The following is a 26,293-nucleotide window of genomic DNA, read 5'->3' as shown; positions in this document are numbered from 1 at the left end:
AGTGCTTTTTAGGTTAAATTGTTAAGGTTTCTTTTTGTTAAAATATATCAACACAAAATGCATGGTATCATAGAAGTGCTCAAAAGGTCTAAATTCCTTAGTCACAGCACAAGTTTACTAAAGATTATAACCAAGCTAGGAAAACACATATAAGAAACAATATGTGTAACAGTAAATTTGTTGTAAATTAAAGCTAATGCTAAATGAAAAAGGATTTGAAGATAACTGAAGACCAAAGATGTATTTATTAATGGGAAAACAATCTTTGGTTCTTAACTGCTTGAATAGTCTCTAAACAATGTAATACATTATATTTAAGTGTTAAAATTAATGTCCAAAATTCACAATAGCTTTTTGAAGTACTTCTAAATAAGATTCTTTCTAATTAGTAGCATTTTACATTTATCTTCTGTTACTTACGATATTCTTCCAAATGGTGCAAAAGCAGCTTTTATATCTTCAGTTGTAATTTCTGGACTGAGATCACCAACAAAGACATGGAAATGATCTTATAAGGGGAAGGAAGGGGAAGTGAAAAGAAAAATAAAATTTTAGAATTTAAAAAATACTAAAATCTATTCAATAAAGTATTCTTAAAATAATTTATGGATTATAGTAACATAAACAAAGCACTATCCTATATCTATATAAATCCTATCAATTTTAAACATAATGAATCAAGGTGACAATATAGGAAAGATTCTCCTAAAGACTGTGATGTATCTAACTGGAAACTGACAGTTATCTTTTTACTTACAGCCAATTATTATACTGGTCTAAGAAAATAAACTAATAAAACATAAGTTTTGCAAAAAAAATTAATGACTTAATTACCATTCTAATAATAATTATTTACATTTATTCTGTTTACCACTTTATTAAAGCTTTACAAATTAAAATAAAATAGTGGTATTGCGAGTTATGTAGACTAAATTGGTTTAACCATATTTTGTGAAGAACAATCAAAGAAATACCTTGCATTGCAACAGTTTGATGTTAAAGTATTTGACAGTTTTCTCAAAAGCCAACAGTTTTGGTTGCCCAGACATTACACCATTCAGTTTATGTGAATCCATGTGCAAGTGAACTAAGACTGAAGGCAACAGAATGAAAACAGTAATCCCTTCACTTTATATTAGAGCCATTAAAAAAGCAATGGAGAAAAATAACGATCCCATATGTGAAGTTTTTTTTTTTTTTAAAAAGACAATGCTCAAGAAAAGGAACACTTAAAAACACAAAATAGTTGGATCAACACTTTAAAATAGACATATATATCAATTCTGACAAAGTATATTTGGAAAGAAAAGTTACCCCTACTTGGCAGGTCTTAAGCAACATATTGGGTTGCCATTTGGGAAACACAGTTTCAGGAGCAACTCAAGCAATCAGAAGATCTGGATATGAAGCACAGATAGTGACCTCAAGGAAGCAGGGTATCTTGCCCTTTAGCTGGTGAAAGTATTTCTAAGGCATCAGCTGCTACCAAGAGGGTCAGAGAGCTTGAAATAGCACCAAAGTAGTGGACAAGCCACACTTGGTCAACACTGGGAAGAAGGGGAAAAATATTGCCAGAAACAAATAGAAATACGACCTCTTCCCTCCCCACTCCCCCCAACATCAAACACAAAAACTTCAGATGGTTAGTGAATACCCTTTCAAGAGATTTCATTTTATGTTTAAGAAGATACAATTACCTTGTGAACGCTGTGTGCTGACAACGGTACTACCTGATGACAAAGATTAGATTTGTTCTTAAATTTATTAACACAAACACATTAAATCATATCTTAGGATAACGATCAAAACATTACTGCAAACACGTATGATGCTTATATGCTTTACAATAAAACTACTGTGTACAATAACAACAAATGTTCAAAGAGTATAAAATATACTTACTGCTTGTATCTTTCTTTTGACTGCTGGGGGTTGTTGCCCAATTCACTTTGACTTCCTAAAAAAATTTTCTACATTTATACTCCATAAAAATAAAGCTCAAAATCAGATATTACAAGGTTTGCCTCTATAAACACATAGGAAGGTACGTGTTTGGGATGAAATATTCAACGGGGTATCCGTTCAGGTCAAAGGTTCAGTACTTAACTTTTAATCTATGCTTATGTAAGTAAAGTTGACAAATCCAAATCTTACATAAGTTTCTGTTAACATTCAACTAACCTTTCTTATCTAAAGTACCAAGGAATGTTTTTCCCTTTCTTCTTCCCCATTAGTATCCAATGTTCCTAGATGCTTCATCCAAGCTTGAGTAACTCAATAAATATTTTAGTATTTCCCACGTGCGAGGCATCATGTAGAATACTAACATAAACATGCCCCCTAAAAGCTTTATCCCACCTTTTTAATATTAAACGTGATCTTTTGCCGTGAAGAGAATATGCTTTAAAAAAGGAAATAAAACTATGCAACTTAAAATTTTCCAGCGCAAGTCACCTTCCTTAATGATGACAGCTTACCTTACCCATTATCTTCCGCCCATTCATAGCAGCTAGTGCTGCAGCTGCATGACGATGCTCATAAAACTCCACAAAACAATATGGATCATTTCCAGCTGTCTGTTGAAGGAAAAACACAATAGTCAATTTTAAATCTTATGCTCCCATTACCTTAAAATTATAACATCTCAGTTATCAGGCCATGGGCAATGGAGGGTCCATTCCACAAGTAAATCTTTAGATAAGAAAATAAACACTTAAAAATGAACTACTTTTTTGGTAACAGCTATAGAAGATGTCAGAGAGGTAGTAGATTGGGGGGGGGGCTGGGTTTATCGCTTTGTGAATGGTATAAATGTCTGTTATGCTGCTTTGTACACCTGAAACTAATAAAAAAAAAGAACAATTTTTATAGAAAGCTATCTTCTTCAACAAGTTACACTATACTACTACATAATAATCTATTATTTTATTAATGACTAAGCATCCTAATTATGGCTGAATGGCTATATAGCTATATTCTCCCCATCATCATATAATCTTTTCTTTAAGTTACAGAGGTTAAGTCTGACTAGGCTCCTATGATCTCAAGTCTTAGTGTTGGCTTTTAATTTTTCTGTCTTCCCCGTGATGTTACTTTTTATTGCTTTAAATGTACATATATCCTTGCTGCTTCTAACTTACTGAGTAGCAGAAAATCTCAGCCAACCTTCTAAAACCTGTTTCTTTAATATAAATAAATAGGCTCTGAAAACTGAAGAGGTTCTCTGTTAAGTAAGGTTTTAGAATTTGGACTTTCTGACATAAATTTTTTAGCTGCTTAGCAGTCTTTTAAAAATTCCTCTTTTCTGGTCTTTCAATAGTTAAGGTTTCATAAGTGAAGGTTGGATATTTTATTGCAAATTAAAGCAGAAGAAACACCAATATTTTACACCTATCAGTGCAAAATACCAAATGATTTCATAGTCCATTTTAAAATTCTTTCCATAATCTCCTAAACAGCATTGTTAAAATAAGAAACTAAAAGACTAGAATGATACTAAAATAAATAAATATACCATTTAGTTTTAAGCATGATAGTTTTAAAAAGTCACTGGCAATGATTCTTAAGAATTTTATAGCAAAGCGGCAACCACAAATTGATAATATTGAGACTATCCATTTTAAAAAACATCAGCAAATATAAAAATGTTTTAAAAATTGTATAATTCAAATTAACACTACACTTAATGAGAATTCTACTACAAAGATCAATGGTGACAGGCATCAGAAGGTGGTTAGAAAAAGCAGCTTATATTTAAGAGTAGGGCAATCAGATGAGAGTGTTCATTTTAGTTAATCTGAACCCAGAAAAAAACTGTACTTGTTAGATGAAAAGAATCTAAATGTACACATTATTGGCCTTTATATGCCAGGAAGTATAACATTCATAAATATGGACATATCAGTCCAACAGTATGAATAGACTGGAATTTAGACTTTAATATGCTAATTTAAGCCTTTGAGTAATCAATATCCAAAATCTATACAAAGTGGCAAAAGCTAACCTAGCTAGTCTTTTCTGTAGGTCAGGAAGTCATCAACATTTTGCCAAATGATCTCTACTCAGCAAAAATCTAGAATGACCCAGACAGGAAGAGAAGAATGACAGCCTACAACCAATGGAGGGGTTTTATATTCAGATAGCTCAATCCGGGTTTACATCTTTGCTTTGCCTAATTTCTGCATATATTAAATTGGAATAACACGTGCTTTGCAACATTTCTGTTGAACATTTGTGATAAGGCATCAGAACTAAAATAACAGGTGAGCATTCCATAACTGTTATTACTGGGATAAGGATGGAGAACCTCATCGAGGAAAGATTGATTTTAAATTCTCTACCATTTTCTCATCTCTCTTCTTTTTCTCTAAGGGTACAGGGGTCCTTTCTTCTTTATTCAAAAGCACACGGATATTAAATGTGATAAGAAAATACTAGAGTATAAAGGGCAAAAACATTTGTTGAATCCATCTATATTATATGCAGATGACCCTGCCACATTAGGGGAAAGGTTTGATATTTTAAAGTTTAAGATAAGAAATCAGAGCCAATTGGCTAAACAATTACTTTTTTAAAAAAACAATTACTTTTCAAATACCAAGTAAAAAAAGTTAAATTGGAACACAATAGAAAAGAAAACCAAGAGTTTACAGGAGAGCTCATAGGAAAAAGGATTGCTCTTTAGCACTGTCTTTCCCATCAAAAAAAATTTTAATGTCTTTTTATACTTGTACATATTGTTCAGGGTTAATGCCAATTAGATGAATGAATTTGATGTTTTTTTCCTAACGGTCTGATGGATGGGAATTGCCACAGTGCAAGAAAAACCTGAATCATGACTTTTAAAAATAAAGTTAAAAACATTTTCACAGTATCAAATGTCTATTATTTTTTACCCAATTTCCCAATCTAATTGTAATAAATGAATTTCTAAATTAGCCAATTAACTGATACCACATATAAAATAAACAATTCTGATGCCTCAATGCACCCTAAAACAAGAGCCTATCTATAGTTATCTGCTTTAGAAATGATTACTTCCATTCACTTCTTCCTTTATTTAGTGAAACAAATTAAACTCAGTGGCCAAAACTGATTACTACAAATTCACTAAAATCCCTATGAATTCAAATTGTATAAACTAACTTAAGAGTTTCTGGAAATAATGTGTTTAAATAATATATATAAAAAAGAAAGTTAACTTAAGTAAAATACCCTTACATCCATAATCATTTTGCAGTTTTTACAAGGTCCAATCTGGCTAAAGAGCTGGAGAATTAGAGCTTCTGTCACATCTCTGGAAAGGTTACCAACATATCTGAAACACAAAGAAAAACAATTTACCATTTTAAGTTTGCTTCTTTTGCTTCCGTTTCTAAAGTTGCTTATTGAAAAATGAATTTTGGGAACAGGGAGATCTTTGCCTTAAACTACACTATTTGGGAATAGCTTATAAAAGTTTGCCAAAATGTCAAAATCTCTTTCAAAAGATGTACGATATGTAAATTCCAAGTTATTAAACACTGCTGGTAGAGGGGAAGCTAGTGTGTGTGTGTGTATGTGTTTAGTCAAAGTGCTGCAAATTAAATCTGTTTTTATTTCTAAGTTCCTAGGCTTACCTTAGGAAGATATGCTTAAAAATCTCTCAAATGAATCATTAGGTATATAGAACATTTAATACAATCAATCCTGGGACGCTTTGCAATTATTTTTACTTCTACAGTATTACTGAGAACATTAAAATTTCCTCAATTTTTAATTCACAATTCCCCTAACACTGTTCAATTAGGGTATACTTTTATGCAATATTTTTGAAAAATCATGGATAAATCAGTTATCAGGTGTCGCACATGCTCACTAAGGGATGGAAAAACCTTTCAATGAATATCAATGATGAGTGGATGTGGAAAGGGAGTACAAAAGATTCCAGGAGAGACTTTTAACAGATAATATGAATTGGTGACTAACAAACTTAATTAGTGTAGTATATTATAAAACCACATGACTGGGATCATCTTTATTTAAAGGGTTTATAAATAAATTTTCAAAGCAGGATTTTAAAACGAGATTACCTCTAGATATGTTAGAGATTTATCACTTCTGCAATCAGAGATTGTAGCCTCTCAACACCTATACTTGTAAGTTTCTCTTTCTCATTCTTCTGCCAAGAATCCTTCAAAAAAAAACGTTGAGAGGAATGTACTCTTTTCCCCCAAAATAAATACCTATACATGTCAGAAAGCATGGACTCAATTTCTTCCATTTATCCGTTCAACAAACATACGTAAAGTGATTACTATGAAGGCACTGGAATAGGTTAAAATGGCAAAGGGAGAAGTGCTAAGTCTTAAGGAACAATGAACATTTAAAGATCAGGTAGAATAATGACACTAAAAAAGGCAACAGCAACATCTATCCAATAACAATGTTTCTGATATTGGAGGCTATTATTATACCAAGTCCTTATTCTGAAAATTGGCAATTAAAGGGAAAGAATTAAGCATTTATTTTGCCTTTTGAGTAGAAACTCTAGTATAGTGTAATCTAATAGCTATTGTTGATGAGGGAAAAGCACTCCTTGACAGAAAAATGTTAGTCAATAAATGTAGAGAGACTGTATTAAATTCACTACATGTAAGCCCTCTGGGTATTATACCATGGGTATTTGCAGGGTACCAAAGTTATCACATAGATTACTTAACAGCTACAAAGGGAAAACCCTACCTTAAAAATGAGAGCTCTGGGGCCGGCCGAGTGGCGCGATGGTTAAGAACTGGCTTGGGACGCCAGAGGGCCCCGGTTCGGATCCCACATATGAGGGCCAGTGACACTGCCCTCCACAGCTAAGATGCTGAACAACAGCTCAACCTGGAGCTGGGCTGCCATGAGTAGCCGGCAACGGCGCAGACTGCAGCCCCTGTGGCAGTGGGTTGCCATGGGCTACCGTATGTAGCCAGCAGCCAGCGTGAGCTGCCGTCCAGAAGCAAGCGACTGAGGTGCCTCGCCCGGGTAGAGTGCAATGATGGTGCCAACTTGGGCCAGTGAAGCAACGTCTTCCACAACTAGACTGAAGAACAAAAGGACAGCAACTTGTCTGTTCCCCTTCCCCCAATTCTCCAGCACTGTTCCCATCCCCCCAATTCCCCAATAAAAGTCTTTAAAAAAAAAAAAAAAGAGCTTTGGCTGTTTTCCTACTTTAACCCAGTGATAAACTTTAAATCACATTATAGATGGACAAGGAGATACCTACCGTGTATACAATATGAATTATACAAAAATCACCTATGAGGGCGGGCTGAGTGGCTCAGTTGGTTAAGAGCTCGCTCAAGAGTTTGAGCTCTGAGCAACAGGGGTTCCATGCCCGGCCGAGGTGAGCAGCTGCTGAGCTGCCAACAGGTGGCAGGATGGCTCAGCTTAAAAAAAAACCAAAAAACAAACCTATGAAATAGTCAAATCAAAAAGGTCTAACTTGAATCTAGTAAAGCTTAAATTTAGATTGAAATTTACAGAATACTGGACATATAATACAATTACACAAATCCAGATGTGGGATATTGTATAAGGCAACTTGTTTGATCTCTTCAAAATATTACAAAAAAAAAGTAAAAAAAAGGGAGGACTGTTCTTCATTAAAAGGGACTTAAAAGACACTAACAATCAAATACATTAAATAATAAATAATTCTTGACTGGATCCTGGCAGAACTCTAATCAATAAATGTAGAAGGAATGAGGGAAATCACCATTAAAATACCACAGTAATAATTGCTACTGTGAAAATCCACCCATGGATGTTTTATAGTTGATAAAATGTTAAGGACAAATACAATATGTATAGAGCCTCAAAGTGTCTCCTATAAAATACTAATTGGTTGTAACCACAAATTGATTGTTTTAACCTATGTCCACAAATTCTCCCTCTATTAAGTGGAGCTTAATTTCCCTTTCCTTGAGTGTGGGTTAGTCTTAATGACTCAATTCTATAATGGAGTATATTGAGAAAAAAGTAGTCATTGTACAGTGGAGAAACAGTACCCTTCAAAAAAGCCATGGTCTTGAAAGTTATCTCCTCATATTAGATAAGTAGACATGACTAAATACAGTGGTATCTTGGGATGGATCCTGAAATAGAAAAAGGACACTAGTGGAAAAACTGGGGAAACTGGCATAAAGTTTGTAGTTAATAGTATTGTACCATGGTTATGTAAGATGTTGACTTTAAGGGAAGCTGGGTGAAGGTTATGTGAGAACTCTGTACTATTTCTATACTTCTTCTGTGTCTATTCTCACCTGACTCCTGTACCTATAAGAAATTCTCAGGATTTCAATATCTAAATGAAAAAAAAGCTGTTCTGAAAGTTTAGTTCTAACACATACGTACTTTGTGAAAGCTAGACAACCTAGTGACAAGTGGACAGTAATTAGGAAATCTGAATTCTATCATTTACTCTGCAAAATTGTCTAAAATTTTGACTGATACTACCTAGTATGAAGACAGGTAATTAAAAGAAATAATAGGGCACTTAAAAAGCACCATGGTTTGTACTGCCTTTACATTTGTTTACTTGATGTGGCCTGTTGTACACTGCAAGCTCCAGGAGCCTCTATTAGTTAACTCGACACACAGCTGTTTATAGAGAAATGCTCTTCAGAGGATGTTACACAAACAACTTGCTCTCAGCCTTGGATACCATTACAATAAAGTACAAGTAACATTTTCAGATCAAAGAAATCAAAGGACAAAAATCTCATCTTCCTTGTGCAAATAAAAATAACCTATTATATTAGTCTTTTCTTTTTACCACTAAATTAATCACTAAAACCTACCTCAAATTTTTAGAAATAACTTAATGATGTTATTACTTTCCAAACCTATTTGCTAAACACTAGTTTGAGATAGAAAGCCCAGATTTGAAATCTGCAGATCCTTTTTATACTCAAGATACTTTCAGTGGAAAAACAAGTTTGTAGAATGCTTTAAATTTACAAAGTTAATTCTCATTTTTATATATGGCTGTTTCTTTAGTTGTTTCATACTTGGTCACATACTATTCTGTTTCTGAAGCCAAAGGATTTCCTATTAACAGTATGAATTTGTTACATATGTCGAGGATTATTTTATTTTTTTCTTTTTGGCTGCCAAACACCTTTCTTCCTATTTTTAGAGAAATCATCATAAGGCAGAGCCTGACTCCTCTACAGAAGCTGGAAAGCCTAGATAATGGTTTTGTAGTCTACCTTGCAGGTGATTTAGGTATACCAATCCTGAACACAGAAGACAAAGATAGGGCTAAAAGCAGCAGAGACTGAAGAAAGTCCATTTTGCTGGCAAACAGCAATGCGTCTCATGTCCAGTGAAAGTGGAAGCTTGTTGTATTTGGTCCTCAGTGGATGTGGTTGTGGTATCTGTACTGAGATCAACTGAGCCTTGATTAGGACTGTGGCCTGACAGTCTTCTCTCTTTGCTGAATGTTTTCTAAGCCAGGTTCCACAACCTTTCTGCAAATTCTGGGAGTGTCCAATATCTTTTAAATAAATTTCTTTTATGGTTAAATTTTTTTTGCTGCTTCCATTTAAAGAAATCCTGACTGATACATGGAGCAGTTGCAAGCCAAGGTTCCCTGTCATGATGTCTATTGTACTACTAAACAAAAATGTTATTTTCTTCATTTTTATAGTTTTTATTTTTCAAAATGACTTTTTTTGGAAATAACATTAAACTATCCCTTTTTAGTTGTCCCATGGACTTCCTGTTAACAGCATGGATTGAGGTATCCCATATCATATCACCTCTGAGGTCATGTACCAATCTTGTGCAGAACAGAAAGTAAAGATAGGAGTAGAAGAAAATTAACTGTTAAGGCAAATGAACATCAATGAACTAAAAAAATGTCTTTCTTGCGCAACTGGATACATGAATATGAACTGCATATTAGTTAAAAATATGAAAATTGTATCATGGTTATTTATATAAGAGAATGTCCTTGTTCTTAGGAATTAGATGGAAATGTAGTTAGGCCTAAAGTGTCATGATGTCTCCTCAAATGATTCAGAAAACAAACAAATTATACATAAATAAGGCAAATTTGCCTAATTATTAGCAACTGGTAAATCCACATGAAAGTTACCATACTCTTCAATGTACTACTTTTGTTACTTTTCTGTAGGTTTTTAATTTTTCAAAATAAAAAGCTACCTGAGAAGATTCAATGGAAAAAGTCACCAATGTCACTAATGAAAACTTAACAGTTCTGCCAGGGATAGGATTTTATATCAATTTAATACATATTTTTGAGGCTGACAACTAAGTTCAAGTAGTTATAAAATTGGAATCCAAAACATTTAAATATTCATTTATATTAGTACAATTCTAGAAAATTTAGCCCAAAGAAAAAATTTACAAAGCAGAATGCTGTATTGGTTTGTTCTGAGCCACAATCATTACATAAAAATAAAGAATTTGAGGAGGCCTTGGAAATTTGAATTAAAAATATGAATACATACATTTTTATCAAATGATGAATTCAATAAGGTATTTTTATTTTTATTTATACTATATCATGTAGAACTCTGCCTGGAACACTGTAAATGCTCTATAAATTATTTGTTAAAGAAATAACTGTTATTCTCACAGAATCACTTTTGAATATTAGCAATTTGCTAGAAAATTATCCCATTTTGCCTGAGTTACTCTAGTTCATGGGGAAAAGGTGCACGTCTTTTGCTAATTATGAAATTGTGTAGAACATTAAATTCGTACACACACTATACACCAGCATTGTAACCCTACTATTAAACACTCTACTCTTCACGAAGGATAGTTTGTTGCATGATAGTTGAAACCCTCTTGTTATTAGCTAGCACCATCTTCACTTGGAGATCAGAACATATACATAAACCAGCCTGAACAAATGTGCCTGAAGACTTCCTAGACACTCATGCTCTCAAGGCTGTTTTTTACTTATATTTTGCAATAAACACATCTTAAATGACTGTTACTACACAGTGTAAATAAACCTATTTATTGTTGACTTCATTCTCACATCCCATATCCAATCCACTGGTAATTGCGATTGCTCTATTTTCAAAACATCTCCAGAATCAAACCCCTTCTCACATTATATTTCTAAAGTACTGCTGACCAGAAATTGAACATTGGCAATCTCAAACTTAACAAGGCGATGCGGAACACTCATTTGTGGCAAATGAAGGCATTTTCTCTGAGCCATTTGGGTACACAGGTGATAACTGAGATTCAGACAATTTTTACCCTCAAGAATAAGTAAAATCTTGATTCACTGCTTGGAATTGTCCCATTTTTTTAAAAAACAAAGTTATTGCTCACTCACCACAAACCAGACACTGTGCTAAGAACATGTTAAAAGCCCTCGACTTCCAGAGTCATTAAAACAAACATTTTAAAGTAAAAACACTGCTGGGAAACCTTAGGGATTAGCACCTATCGACTCATATTTAGTCAAGATTGATCTGACTGGAAGAATGGGAGTTTTGGTTGAAGGAGGTAGAAGCAAAGGAGGAGACAGTAAGACATGTTAGAGCTTGGACTACCTTGCGAAAAAGATTCTTGGATGGGGTGTTCTAATGAAGGATACAAGGCAAAATTAGTCATAAGTGTAAGAGCTAAGAGCTGAGGACAGCAGAATTGCAGGAAGATGAACCAAAAGGTATATGACCTTGAGTGGATTATTTGAGCTTAGCTTTTCCTCAGCTGCAAAATAGACCCATTTACCACAGAGTCCTGATGAGGATTAAACAAACATGTAAAGCACTTAACAGAACCTGGCAAATCATAAGCACTCAATAAGTATTTGTTGAACAAAACCTCATTATTTCTCCTGCAATGGTTGGTATCCTGTTCTCGAGCTAGTACCATTTAACTACCAAGTTTTGTAGACTGGCCTGAGAAAGGTGAAGTTGTCTTCATTATATGATATTCCCAAATCAATGTACTAAAAAGGTTAAGTTCTCAGATATTTCTGGCAGTTTCTGAAATTAAAAATTTTGAAAAAAATCTTAAATTTAAAGACATTATAAAAGATGAGCAGTGCTTAATCCAATATGCTGCTGGTTATCATACTTCCAGCGAAGAGACAAGGGGGAAAAAAGGTTTCCACAAACTCTATGAGGCGGTTTGTTAGCGAGTATTCACCTACAGATATAATCTTCTAAAAAACAAAGGTCACGCACTATGTGCTGCTTTCTATCAAAAAGACATACTTAAGGTAACTATCAGATAAACTAGCATCAAGTTTACTAATCTATAAGATGTTGACTATTTCTCATATAGATTACAAAATGGAAACTTTTTTGATGGTGAAAAATTGACTACACTGTACTTTCTAACAACTGTAATATCTAGAATCGCAAAATGAAGCCTAACATTGTATTTTTAATTCATAGAGTTCTCAAACTGCCAGTATTTTAGGAGTAATAACAAAAAGGTATGTCAAGAACTCATCCGGTTTTTTCCTTCTTTCCCAGAAAAGCAATCAAGTCAGGATCATCTGATCCCACGATACTTTTAAAAACAAAGGGAGAATGCTGTGGGGAAGCTATAGGACAAAGAAAACATCCCACGCTGAGATCACGTAACACTAATTAAAAATTCTCGGAGGTGACTATATTACGGCATTTATCAACTGTTGCTTCATAAAAGCCGCCCGCTCCGTCAGCAACGTCAATCACAAAACTAGCAAGCGATTATAAAAACGCATTCTATCCACTTCCCTTCAGTTGATATATACCTCCGGGTGAGATTTCCATTTTTCAAAAGCAGTTTCAAAATCCTTAGGGTGTCTGGTTTTAGGCTTTTTTTGGTCGGGGGTCAGGGGAAGGGGTGCTACAGAAGGAACGCCAAAGAGAGGTTGAAGAAAAATATTTGGCTCTTTTCCAGTTGGCAACTGCGAGAATAAAGTTTTAACCTCACTGAAAATGAGTACAATCAGCCCTAAGAAAAATATTCCTATTAACGACAAGAATATGAAAGGAAGAGTTTCAGGAGAAAATCAAAGTAACATTAAAGGGAGTCGGGTGTAACGATCAAAAGAGGTTAATCAAAAGGGGGGGGCGGGAAAAAAGAGAAGGAAAGCATGCGACAAAAAGAAGGCTCGTCGAGTTCTAAAAAGAGGTTTGAATGAACAAGTCTTCTCCAGGCATGAGGTCGCAGAGGGCCCGTGGCGAGGCCAAAGTCCACGCTGTGGTGTAGTTAAGGTGCAGGGGTTACTTTCGAAGGTTGAGGCCCCTCTCCCCAATCTGGTCTTCTCACAGCCCGGGTGTCGGTCCCTAATCACCCAGGTCTGTGCGCTAAAGAGAGGAACTGCGATATCACGGCGTCCAGGGAGTACAATAAGCCGGGGAGCAGCGAAAGGCCGAGGCCTCCCTCCAGGACCACAACCATTCCGCCCCCCTCATCGCTGCCCCAGACTCACAGAGTCTTGGGCATCTCATCCTCCATGGCTGCTGCTGTCGCGGCGGCGCCTCTGGGTCCAGCTCCCTACCCTTTACTGCCTCCCAAATCGTTTGAGCGGCTATGGCTGCGGAATAATGGGGTTTCTCGGCTGACCGGAGGTTACTTCGCCTCCTTCTTCGGCGGCAATTACACTATTCTGTCCGGCCCAGCACGAACAATGAAGCCCCAATACAAGATGGCGGCGAGCCGGGAGCCTAGGAGCATCCAGCGAAGTGACCCGATCGCGCAGGCGCAGAATAATCTTGCACTTTCAACCTCCGGGCCGCCAGGCTACACCTCAATCCATAGGTTCACTTGTTGCGCAGCCGCTCTTCCATCGGACGCTAGGGATGTCTCTGATTGCGCAGGCGTGGGATCGGACCTGTTTTGTCTTTTAAAACTTTTGTCTAATCCTTTCTAGATTTGTATGTTTCAGCAATGAATTATGAAATAGAAACCTTCATGGAAATTAAAAATTCCAAATGTTTCCCGACGAAGGGTAATTTATTAAACTCTTTGAGTTACTTTGTGTTAAGGGTGGCGGGAGTAAAAGTTGCGCCGCCCGGGAATCGAACCCGGGTCGCAAGAATGGGAATCTTGCATGATACCACTACACCAGCGGCGCTTTTGGCTTTTGAGGTTGCTGAAGTATTTAAGATGAAATGGAAGCAAACATTCGTTTTTATATGAGGATGCTTTGTTTATTCACTTAAAAATGAAAGTTTGAGCCTATAACCTGCAATTTTTCATTGATATGAGAAAGTAATCTCATCCAAATTTAATTGAATGAATATTCCTACTTTTTCTGTACAGAAAAATCTCATTCTTTTTACTTAAAAAAGGGCTTCAAGAAAAATTTGTCTTGCTAGCTAAATTTTTGAGAGCCAAAAAAATATTTCTAGATCTTTGCCGAATTTTCTCTTATATATGCTTTTTTTGGGCATACTCAATGTACATTGAAAAACATTTTTAAAATAGTTATTTAATGCAAATCAGTCACATGAATTCTAAAACCCAGTGAGTCAGAAGATACATACATTTCAGTCCACTTTGGAAAATGTTTTAAAATTGATTATAGTGATGGTTCACATTCCTGTGAATATACTAAAAACCACTGAACTGTACACTTGAAATGGGTGAATTGTAAGTTATGAGTTACATCTCAAAACGCTGTTAAAAAATACTATCCACTATTAACATTTGCTTTATTCATCTTCAAAAGACTAATATTTCATATCTTCAAGTACAATCCGAAGAATGTGCCACAGATCCTAAAGACAATTCCAAAAATGGAAATCCAAAAGTATCATACTCTAAAGGAACTATTGCCAAGAGGACATCACATTTTTGGATGTGTTCATTCTCCTATGTTTAAAAATTATTTCACATAATTCATGAGATGCAATACAAAGTGAATAATGAGTACACTAAACCACAATTCAGAGCCCTAATGTTTCTGCACCCAAACCCTTACCAATTAGCAGTCACTTCCCATTCCCCATACCACCCTATTCTCCAGCCCACTAATCTTCTGTCTCTATAGATTTGCCTATTTTAGATGTTTCGTATAAATGGAATCATACAATAATGTATGTGGTCTTTTGTTACTGGCTTCATTCACTTAGCATTATGCTTTTATGGTTCACCCATGTCATAGCAGGTATCAATACTTCATTTCTTTTTTTAGCTGAATAAAATTCCATTGATGGATGTAGCACAAGTATATTTTAGGCTTTAAAAACTTTATCAAATCTTTATTATTTTTATTTGTTATATATTATATTTATTGATAAAGTTTTGTTTAACACTTTATTAAAGTTTAAAGTTACAAAAGTAATACATGCTCACTGTGACAAGTGAAACAATATAGGTAAATAAGGAAAAGATTAATAATTCCTTCATTCTTCTCAGCTTGAGGCAATTAATGTTAACAGATTAGTCTGTAAGCTTTCACATGATAATTTATATGTATACAGATGCACATGTATATAAGTACTTGGGATTTTTCGTTATTTTGAAAAATGTGGTTATGCCATGGATATTATTTTGCAAGTTTCTTTTCTAACTTAAACTTACATCATAGACATCCTCCAGTTCAACTAATACAGATCTAATTATTTTTTTAATAGTTGCAAAATAGTCCATAGAATGAATATGCCACGTTATTCAAGGAAAATTGAATAAATGACCATAAATGGTATTGATGGACATTCAGGTTTCTCCTTTTTTTTCTTTCCTACTACAAACAATGTTGTGATAAGCATCATAATATGTATATCCTCATAAGTGACTCTTTTATTTCTGTAGAATAGATTCTCGAACATAGAACTTCTGAATTAAATAGTATATCTATATATCTAATAGATAATTGCTTTTAAAAGGTTGTAGTTATTCACACCCCCACCAACAGTATTTGAAAGCCATTTCCCAAGATCTCTACCCACTCTACCCCATTTTCTCCTGCATTAAGATGTTATTAGTCTTATTAATTTTTTCCAATATAATAGATGAAAAATAGTATTTCCTTGTTTAATTTGCATTTGTCTAAACTACTAAATAAAAAGTTGAGCATCTTTTTATGTGTATTTTTTTGACCATTGGCATTTGCTTTCTCTTTTATGAATTGCCTATTCATATGCTTAGTCTGTATTTATATTGAGATATTTACCTCTTCTTATCAATTTGTAAAGCTTTTTGTATTTTGTGATATATACCACAATTTTGTCTGTCACATTAATGGAAAATATTTTTCTCATGCATTATTTTAAAAAACTTGTTAAATTCTATCTTTAGTCATCTGAAAATGTTTGTTTTATGTAATCAAATATGTTTATCTTTTCTTATATTGCTTTTGAATTTCCTGTCTTGCCTAAGAGAATTAATATCATTTAGACTATTTAGAATAAGAAAGGAATGAGATATGAGGAATTAAGAAGCTATGAAAATGAATTTCTTCAAGGTGGTTTCAAAGAGAAAAAAAAAAAAGACATGGAACCGTGGCAGAATTATAGATAGAAATGTCAAAGACAAACAAAGCCGAACACTAAAGTTTTACTTTTAATCAATAGTATACTATTATAATGGGGAAAAGAGTCCAGCATGAACTGAATCCAACTTTGATTTGTACAGAGGTGACCAGGCGTTTTAAAGGGAGAATGAAGAAATAGGGAGGCAGATGAGCAGGGGCCCAGTAAAGTCAGGGAAACGAAAGATTCCAAAAATTGAGAAGGCGACACTGGTGCTTATCAGTTTGACTCCTTCATTCCCACAGATACTGGGATATAACAGCTCTATCTTCATCTGTTGGCTGGAACAAACAAAATTCTTTTGGGAGCCTTGAGTTTTCTCGGGAAGGTACTTTAAGGGGACTTAGAAACATCCCAAAGATGTGGCTTTGAGCTGTTAGAAATTATGTTAGGGTTTTGTATACGTTTTTATTGGCCAGAAGAATAAGAGGAGCCCAGCTAGAGTTTGGTCAAGGAGAAAATCTTAGTATTTTGCTTTCTAGGGAGACTGCTGTTTAGAACAACACTCCTTTGAATAAATGTCTGTTATATTACCTTATTATTACTTTTCATATATGTGATAACATTTTCCCCTCAAGATTTAAAAAAAAAATCTTGCGTTTCAGTGGCACTGTTATTTTAAAAGGGCAGGAGTGCAAAATAAGACAGACTTGGATCCACCTCCCACTTTGCAAGTCTTTTGCACTGTCTCTTCTCTGAGTGTCCTTTCAGTAAACTTTCCTGTTTTCAGTAATAGAAATGAAAGTTTCCAAATGTGTCACTGGTGTCAAGATCACTAACATGGTCAATTCTAATCAATAAACAAGTATTTATTGAGGGCCTAGTAGGCTTAATGCACTGAGGCATTGTGGGCATAATGTAATTTGGAAAAAGGAAAGTAAAAACACAGAGTTTAGTTCTTCCTTTGTAATATCTAGACGTAGTGCAAAAGGGACTTAATCTTCATATTTTTATGCTCTTAAGTAGACATGTTTATTTCTTGTATAACTTGCATCTTGTTCCATTAACACCTCTAACACCAGTTTTCTTACTCTGTTCCGCTGGCCTCCTTGTGCCTCAAACATGCCAGGCATTTTCCTTGCCTAGAAAGCTCTTACCCCATAGATTTGCCTGGCCCACTCCCTCACTTTCTCAAGGCTCTTGCTCAAATGCCATCCTTCTCAATGAGACCCTACCCTGACTATCATATTTAAAATTGCAATCCATTCCCATTCCTCTTATCCTGCTGTCTATATTACATCATTTACTTATTTATTCTAATTATCATCTGTCTCCTTTCACTATAATGTCACCTTCATTAGACTAAATATCTTGGGTTCTTTTTGTGTGTGTGTGTTTTGAATATACATTAAAACTTTTCTATGAGGATTCCAAATAGAGAATCAAATCATTGCTTCTGCAGCGAAGATGGGATCCCAAATGACCACACGCCGAAGAACTAAGGAAAACAGGACAATTGAAGACTCGCTTTAAACCGTATAACGTGTTCCTGGGTACTCGGTTTCAGGTTACTTTTATAACCTTTACTCCTTAACAGTTTTTTGGTTTTTTTTTTCCCCTTAACAGTTTTCTTAATAACCTCAGCGAAGCTACTACAACGGATCCCTAGACTTCAGGCCGAGCACGCGCGGGCGGGGTGGCCCGGGGCGGGGCTTGCCCGCGCCCGCCGCGCCTGGGCCCGTTCTCCTAGGAGGGGTCTGCCCTGCCTCCCGCCTTAAGTTCCGCCCCCACCGCCCGATCCCTTTCTACAACCAGGAGTTGGGGTGCGGGGATTGTGGCCTCCTGTGGCCTGTTTGGGTGTGGGGAGAGAAAAGCGATCTGCGAGGTGCAACCCCTTAACGCCCCATACCAAACCCCACATTTAGGATCCGGCTACCTAAAAGCCCCGGGTGAAACCCAGCATTTTCAGCCCAAGCAGAGCTAACGTGACTCCGGGTCACGTCTCTCTTGTCAGGCGGTTAGAATAAATATTTTTAAATATTTGTCTTGTTCATTGATTTTTCTCAATCACCTAGAACATTGCCTGTCACTTAATAGGAACTCAATAAAGATTAGTCCAACGAATGAACGCTTTTTGCATTGAATTTTCTACTTCCTTTCTCCACGTTCAATCTTTCTAGCCAATTTATTTTCATTCTACCCATACTGTTATTTATTTTCATATACTGATTTTTCTTTTCTCTTGGGGGGTTGGGGTATCTTCATTACAGAAATGGGATCATATAATACCTGTCACTTAGCCACCCATTTTCTCACCCAACAAAACTAGGGTAATATAGGTCCTAAATTCTCGTTAATGCTTGCATAATGTGCCACCGTATGATATGGGTACGCTATTTTTGTTCATGTCTGTCACTACTTTTCCACTCCTTTCACCTTGGACCAGCCCATCCCAGATGTCCCTCAGTTTTGCTTTCACCTAGCGCCATTTACCCATTCATCTATTACCCAACAGTCCCCGGAACATAGTGATCGCTCAATAAGTATATGGAGCTTCACGGATCTGTTTTAGAGAGCGATTAGCTGTGTGCATTCTTTGAGAGGGAGCGATCGAAGGAACAGAAGAGAGCACTAGTGAATAAGGTGTTTCACCCGAATAGATGGGAAGGAAGGAGGAGAGCTGGGTAACCCTCCGCTGGTGCCTTTGGTGTCTCTGAAGCAGAGTAGGCTTCAGAGGGGCTGGGCGGGTTTGGCGGATGGAGCCCACCAGGGTTCGGAGCTCGGGGAGTGACTCTAGGAGCCGGGATGCCCAGGGCGAGTGCGGGCGGGGCTCGGAGGGGCGAGGCCGGCCAGGGGGCGGGGCGGGCGGAGAGCGCAGACGCGCAGCGGCTGGCGGACTGTCGGGTGCATCCGAGTGCTGAGCATTAGGAGCCATGGGGCATGGTGCTCGGGAGCTCGTCTCTTCCCTTCTGGGGCTGTGGCTGCTGCTGTGCAGCTGGGGCTGCCTCGGGAGTGCCGAGCGGCGGGCCCCGCCGGACAAGATCGGTAGGCGAGAGGGCGCCGCGCGGAAGGGGGTGCGGGAGCGCGCCCCGCGCCGGGCGGCCGATGCGGAGTGCACCAGGCGCCGCAGCCGCGACGTCCGCCAGGCGGCGTGGGCCGAACCGGGAATAGCGGAGGTTGCGATCTTCCCTGTTAGCGTCTCTCTGCCGCTTTCGGTGCCCCAGAGACCGTGCCTTCTCCGGTGTGAAGATATGCCCACTTGAGGAATGGGCTGTGGAAAGAGGACCCAGGCGGGCGGGCGGCCGTCAAGCGTGACTGCAGTCCCTGTCTCGGGGACTGGGTCTCTGGGGAGACCGAGCCCCCTCTCGCCGCCTTTCCCTGCTGCACCTTTGGGAGGCCAGTCTTCTGGTTTGCCCTGGAGCGACGGTCCGCTTCTGCTCTGCAGATGACAGGCGCACGCGGGCTCAGTACATCCAGTGGTGCAAACAAGCTGACCCGGTCTTCTTCCCTTGATAGGGTGGACTCCCCTCCCCACCTCGGCTTTGCTGAGGTTGGCCTGCTCTCAGGGGCCTCTGTCTTGCACAATTTCTCTGCCTAGAACTACTTAGTACACAGCCCAAATAACCCACTCTTTCTGGTTTCAATCTTCTTGGTTTCTTGCTCCCTATTTGTTTTGTTTTGCTCTGTTTTTTATTCCCTTTAAAGCCGTGTTCTTTGGGATCATTGACCTGTCTCCATTAATGAGACCGAACACATCTAGGCAAAAATGGCGGCCACTTTATTTAAAATGCGTGCTGGAAAGACCCACCTCTTCTGTTCCCATGCGCTGGGCACAAAGAAGGGTGTGTGCCGGCCCATTGGTGCCTCCACAAAGAACTGTGAGAATCTTTGGGCATCTGGCAACAACAGCAGCAACAACAAACAACAACAACCGAATTATGTCGATTTGTAAATTAATCTAACACTTTTGTCTGGGGGAAGTGGCTGTCCAGATTCAGAGAGTTCTGTCTTCACTGCAACTGTCATTGGCCTACCCCTACCCAGGCTTCCCTAAATTGTTGGTAATAGCCTTAAGTAGCATCTGTTATTGTTTCATGGCTTTTCAAAAACAACAAAACTCACATAGCTGGTAAGAGGGATAAAAACGGTTCCCTTTTTCCCCCCCTACAGCGATTATTGGAGCTGGAATTGGTGGCACTTCAGCAGCCTATTATCTGCGGCAGAAATTTGGGAAAGATGTGAAGATTGACCTGTTTGAAAGAGGAGAGGTTGGGGGCCGTCTGGCCACCATGACTCTGCAGGGGCAAGAATATGAAGCAGGAGGTTCTATCATCCATCCTTTAAATCTGCACATGAAGCGTTTTGTCAAGGACCTGGGTATGTAATTTGGCCTTAGAGCTAAGCAGCTTTCTGTGTGTAACCATCCATGAATATTTTTATCAGATAGGGCACTGAAACTTCTGCCTTGTTAATTGTCTTTTGCAGAGAAGTTGGTAAAACTATTTTCCTCAGTTTCCTGCTAGCAGTTGGTACTGCCTTAGTTAGGAGCTACTCTCCTGTAATGGGACACTAGTTACCAGTTATCTTCAGTTATCTGGAATTACAGCCATGGGGCGGGGTTGGGGTGGGGATGTTTGCTGCTGTCAGTTCTTAAACCTGTTGTTCCTGTTGAAGAATCAAAGAATGGTTTGAGTTAGCAGAAACCTAGGGTGTGCATTTTACAGTTGGGGAAATGAAGCTCAGAAGGCTTGAAGTGTCTGGCTTAATGTCTCTCACACAGCTGTGGGTGCAGACATGTGCTTAGAAGCTGGGACATCTGACTGACTACTTCCCTACCAGCAGAAGAGCTGGACAGGTTATGAGGAAAATCTGGCAGGCCTCTCTGTAAGCCCTTTCCTCAGGGAATATTGGGTAATTTTGGCTTCCTTCTGGTTATCTGAAATATCCACTTATGCAAAATAGAATTTGCGCAGAAATGGGATGCCTCCTTTCCCCTAGCTGCCTTCTACATCTCCTGTGGATACTTCCTGGGACTCTCTTTTTCCTCCATGAGGGAAAATGTATGCCAGGAGCAATTTATATTGCAAAGACTCATGTCTGACATTTCTGTTTTTAAGTTGAATTCAGTTGGTACACTGGCTTTTTTCCTTGACTCTTTAGTCTTTTTAGACCAAAAATAGCCAGTCTAATTTTGAAATCGCTGCATGATCATCTGATCCATCTTATAGAGAATCTGCTTTTGGACAGTGTAGTGAGTGTATAGTGTATTACTATATTAAAGATAGAGCTTCTTTAATACGTCTCCTGAGAATGGGGGAAACCCAGAATCACTCACTTCAGAATGTCCCCAATAGCTTCAGATTACCTTCTTTCATTTGCTCAGCATAGAAACCATTGACTTAGCTACCCTTTCTCTGTTTTTGCAGGTCTCTCTGCTGTTCAGAGTTCTGGTGGCCTAATGGGGGTGTATAATGGAGAGACTCTGGTGTTTGAGGAAAGCAGCTGGTATATAATTAACATAATTAAATTAATTTGGCAGTATGGATTTCAGTCCCTTCGAATGCACATGTGGGTAGAGGATGTACTAGACAAGTTTATGAGGTAATTGTTTTCCCCTTTCATTTAACCTAAGACCTTTTAGTTAGGTGATCTTTAGGAATTATATAGTTTCTTGGAATAATTTTCTACATAACTCCAAAGCCTATTTGTAAGAATGTTAGGCAAAATGTTTTGTATAAAATATGCAGACCGTTCATCCACTTGGAAATTGAAAGGGTAGTTTATTTTTGCTTCTGAAAAAGTATTTTGCAAATGCTCATTTAGTGTTGCCAGACACTCTTAAATACTCTACAAATATTAACTTCTTGAATTCTCATGACAGCTCTCTAGGTAGATACTATTATTAGCTTCTTTTTACAGATGTGGAAGGTAGAGGCTTGGAGAGGTTTCAAGTGTACAAGCATACCCACCTCCACCTAGTAAGTGGCTGAGCCAGAGGTCCTACCCAAAGTGGCTGGTTCCAGAGTTGTCACTGCTTTTTTTTTTTTTTTTAGCTGAGCCATCCTGCTACCTGTTGGCAGCTCAGCGGCTGCTCAGCTCGGGCTGGACTCGAACCGCTGTTGCTCAGAGCTCAGTCACTGCTTTTTTTGTTTTAAACAGCATTTAGATTTTTTTTCAATTACAGTTGACAGTATTATTTTATATTAGTTCCAGGTATACAGCAAAGTATTTAGACATTTATGTAATTTATGTAGTGATTCCCTTATAAGTCTCATACACACCTGGCACCATACATAGTTAATACAATATTATTGACTACATTCCCTATGCTGTATCTTACATCCTCGTAACTATTTTGTAAATACCAATTGTACTTCTTATTCCCTTCACCTTTTTCACCCAACCCACCAACACCCTTCCTATCTGGCAGAGTCCTCACTCTTAATCTCTGCACTGTGCTGGTATTGTGAATGAATGAGGTCATGTGTGCAAGATTTTGTAGAAAGGATCAGAAAAATGAACTTTAATCGTGACATGATGTTTCAGTGAGCCTGTAGCCTGAGGTAGAGTATTCGCCTGAGGTAGACTGTGTGTCCTAAGAATTTAAATTAGGATATTAAATTCCAGCACTGTCGTGGGGAGTGATAATACAGGTGCCTCTTTTTCTTTTTTGTGTTGTTCTGTATTTTCAAAATTTTCTATGTGTATGAACATGTATTGCTTTGGTAATTAAGAAAAATAATATAAAATTACCAGTCTAACTTTGAAAGATGCAACATATCTTTTATAAGCCTATTGGCATGTGCTAATTTTTATGCTGGTTTACTAGTTTAGATGTTGGAGAAATTCAACTTGTAAATGCTGTTAATATTTCATTACTGTGACTATTTGAAAGTAATAAAATAATTGTTAAAAAGGTAAAATTGCATGTCATATGGCCAAGTATTGACCAAATATAAGAATTTGAATAGAATAAATACACTCTAGTTTCTGTAACTTACGGTAGTTAGGGATTTCTTTCTAAACATCATTCTTAGGTCAATTTCTTGTGGGTACACTTTTCCAGTGGGTACATTAAGTTTAGCTACAGTGTAGATTGTTTTAAAGTAGTCATTCATTCACCAAATATTGAATGCCTGTTATGTGCCAGGCTCTATTCTAGGTCCTGAGGCTGTATTGGGTTGTCGGAAAAGTCATGATGTATTTTTTCTATGTTTTTCGTTGCAAAAATGCATCATGACTTTTCTGATAACCCAGTACAACCTAGAACATGTCCCTGCACTCAAAGAATATATATTTAAGTAGAGAGACAAGCAATAAACTAATAATTAAGAAAATATGTAGAATTTGTGTAGAGACAGGCAGTCACTTTTTTTTTTTTAACTTTATTAAGGAATAGTGTGTTTTTCCAGGACCCATCAGCTCCAAGTCAAGTCATTGTTTTCAATCTAGTTGTGGAGGGCGCAGCTCACTGGCCCATGTGGGAATCGAACCGGCAACCTTAGTGTTATGAGCCCGTACTCTAACCACCTGAGCCAACCGGCTGCCCCCAGGCAGTCACTTTTTAAAGAAGGTAGATGACATGTTGCTATACACTCAGTAAGAAAATCCAGTTCAGATGGCATCAGATGCAACCCCAGTTGTGTGTATCATTTTCTTCTCTGTGGCTTGCTGGACCTGTAGAGAATTGCCCTTTGAGAAATTAAGAAATTACTTTCGAAGTGAATTTGGGGTATTACAGAACTGGGAAAAAGATTCAGTGAAAGAGGATACATAGATTATACTATTTTTTATTTAAAAAAAACAGTTCCCAAACGTTATGAAATTACTGCCTTCTTCAGTCTGTTTTTTAAATATTATTTACTTCTTTTTTTTTTTTTTTTTAGCTACAGTTGACATTCAGTATTATACTAGTTTCAGGTGTGCAGCAGAGTGGTTAGACATTTATATAATTTATGCAGTGATTCCCCTCTCCCCCATTAGTCTAGTACCCACTTGGCACTATACATAGTTGTTGCAACATTGTTGACTATGTTCTCTGTGCTGTGTTTTAGGACCCTGTGACTGTTTTGTAACTACCAATTTCACCCAGCTCCCCAACCTCCCTCCACTCCTCCACTCTATTTTTTTTTTTTTTAGCTGAGCCATCCTGCCACCACTCTATTTTTGATACTTGACTATATATTTAGCACTGACTTGTATGTTATTTAAAGGGCCATATATCAGACATTTCTGTTTCAGTAAATGAAGAACATACAAATCTTATTTTGGTAATTTTACCGTGTCCTATGAAATAGTTGGAGTGAAGGCTGGTATTGAGCCAGCATGCGCCAGTTGTTCAAGTAGGGAAATACTGCTGGACTGGTGAAATAGCTGCTTGTTTCCTCCCCAGGAACACTGTCTTCTGTCCCCAGCAGGGAGTCTTGACTCGGTGTCTCCTTCCTGTAGTCGGTCTCCTAATGCTTTGCCGGTTGTTAACTATTTGTAATATCAGCCCATGTTAGAGATACTGAAATGTCCAAAAACAAGGATTGGGAACATAGAGGTTGCCAGAGAGGAATCTGGAACAACAAGTTCCCCTGCATTTCAGTAAAGCAGTAGTAGTTCTCAACCCTGGCTGCTCAGTAGAATCCTATGGGGATCTTTGAAAAATAAGAATGCCATGTTTCACCCCTAGAGATTTTCTGTTTCATTGTTCTGGAGTTGGGGTTTGGGCATTGGTATTTTTAAAAGCACCTCAAGTAATCTTTCCTGTAGCCAGAGTTGAGAAACGCTAGGTTAAAATGTAAAATGCTCAGTTGGAAAATATTTTTGAGATTTTTCTTTCTTTGAATGGTGTAGAAACCTAAAGTTCTTGCTCAAAATTTTTTCCCTTTCTTTTTTTGGTTCTATATGACAGATGTAGTTGGGTCCCCTTGAAAGTGTCTTGTGTGATTTTCTGCAGAGCTTTTGGGGAGTTTGCTGAACAGCTTTGGGAGGTGTATTGTCATGTTTGTGCTTCCATTCAGAGTGTGTACGGTGTGAGTGAAGGCCCGTATGACAGTAGGACACCATGATGCTGAAAGAGGCTTGTGGTAGGCGATACCCCACACCCCTGGGATAGGCATCCATTCTTCTTTGCTGTTGGAAGTCCTTGGGCAGAAATCCTGCGGCCCGTGATAGCCACACATGCCAGGTTTATTTCCAGTTCTGAGGATTTATTTATGCGGTTCTTCTGGTTAGATGACATATACCTCCTTACTCATCTCCCTCTTTTTGCTTATGTCACCACAATCCGTTTGCAGCACAGCAGCCAGAGTTTTTTTTTTTTAACTCTTCAGGAGTCATCACATTACTTCTCTGCTCAGAAACTCTCTATTTTGTGCAGAGTAACAGCCAAAATCTGTACTATGGCCTGGAAGACTTGACAGAGGACGTAGATAATCCTGTTCCATATTATTTTATTCCCTGTTTGTTATGGGCAGAATTTTGCCCCAAATTCGTTTGTTGAAGCCCTAACCCTCTGTACCTCAGAATGTGACTGTATTTGGAGATAGGGCTTTTTAATGAGGTAATTAGTTTAAAATGAGGCTATTATAGTGGGCCCTATGCAATCTGACTAGTGTCCTTGTAAGAAGAGGACATTAGAACCCACAGAATAGACACCAGGGATGTGCATGCTTAGAGGAGGGAAGACATGTGATGACACAGTGAGAAGGTGTCCATCTGCAAGACAAAGAGACAGGTCTCAGAAGAAACCAAACCTGCTGATACCATTATCTTGGACTTCTGGCCTCCAGAACTGTGAGAAATAAATTTCTGTTGTTTAAGCCACCCAATCTGTGGTACTTTGTTACAGCTGCCCTAGTGAACTAAAATAC

The 26,293-nt window shown here is 37.7% G+C and overlaps 2 protein-coding genes and 1 non-coding gene across 8 annotated transcripts in view; 1 reads left to right on the top strand and 2 right to left on the bottom strand.

Moving 5' to 3' along the window:
- TIA1 (TIA1 cytotoxic granule associated RNA binding protein) overlaps positions 1-13,709 on the bottom strand; it is a 31,115-nt gene extending 17,406 nt beyond the window's left edge. The window contains exons 1-7 of one of the 6 annotated variants that reach the window (XM_019647650.1): positions 13,448-13,708; positions 6,072-6,172; positions 5,215-5,317; positions 2,478-2,576; positions 1,903-1,957; positions 1,698-1,730; positions 421-508 (exon numbers count right to left, since the gene is read on the bottom strand). In XM_019647650.1, the coding sequence (XP_019503195.1) occupies positions 421-508; positions 1,698-1,730; positions 1,903-1,957; positions 2,478-2,576; positions 5,215-5,232 (293 nt within the window). In that variant the 5' untranslated portion in view covers positions 5,233-5,317; positions 6,072-6,172; positions 13,448-13,708. Of the gene's footprint in view, positions 1-420; positions 509-1,697; positions 1,731-1,902; positions 1,958-2,477; positions 2,577-5,214; positions 5,318-6,071; positions 6,173-13,447 lie in introns of all 6 variants that reach the window. The other 5 variants (XM_019647646.1, XM_019647645.1, XM_019647647.1 and 2 more) reach the window with 5 other exon arrangements.
- Positions 13,710-14,021: 312 nt separating this feature from the next.
- TRNAG-CCC (transfer RNA glycine (anticodon CCC)) lies at positions 14,022-14,092 on the bottom strand. Its single transcript has one exon. It is a non-coding gene; the product is annotated as a tRNA-Gly (tRNA).
- Positions 14,093-19,312: 5,220 nt separating this feature from the next.
- Positions 19,313-26,293, top strand: part of PCYOX1 (prenylcysteine oxidase 1) — a 22,019-nt gene continuing 15,038 nt past the window's right edge. The window contains exons 1-3 of the mRNA XM_019647683.1: positions 19,313-19,478; positions 20,604-20,810; positions 21,860-22,034. Coding sequence (XP_019503228.1) covers positions 19,367-19,478; positions 20,604-20,810; positions 21,860-22,034 — 494 coding nt within the window. The 5' untranslated portion in view covers positions 19,313-19,366. The remainder of the gene's footprint in view (positions 19,479-20,603; positions 20,811-21,859; positions 22,035-26,293) is intronic.

This window comes from Hipposideros armiger, unplaced genomic scaffold, assembly GCF_001890085.2.
Source record: "Hipposideros armiger isolate ML-2016 unplaced genomic scaffold, ASM189008v1 scaffold_114, whole genome shotgun sequence".
NCBI lineage: Eukaryota > Metazoa > Chordata > Mammalia > Chiroptera > Hipposideridae > Hipposideros > Hipposideros armiger.
Note: the sequence above shows the minus strand (reverse complement) of the source record. Positions and strands in the feature narration are given on the sequence as shown.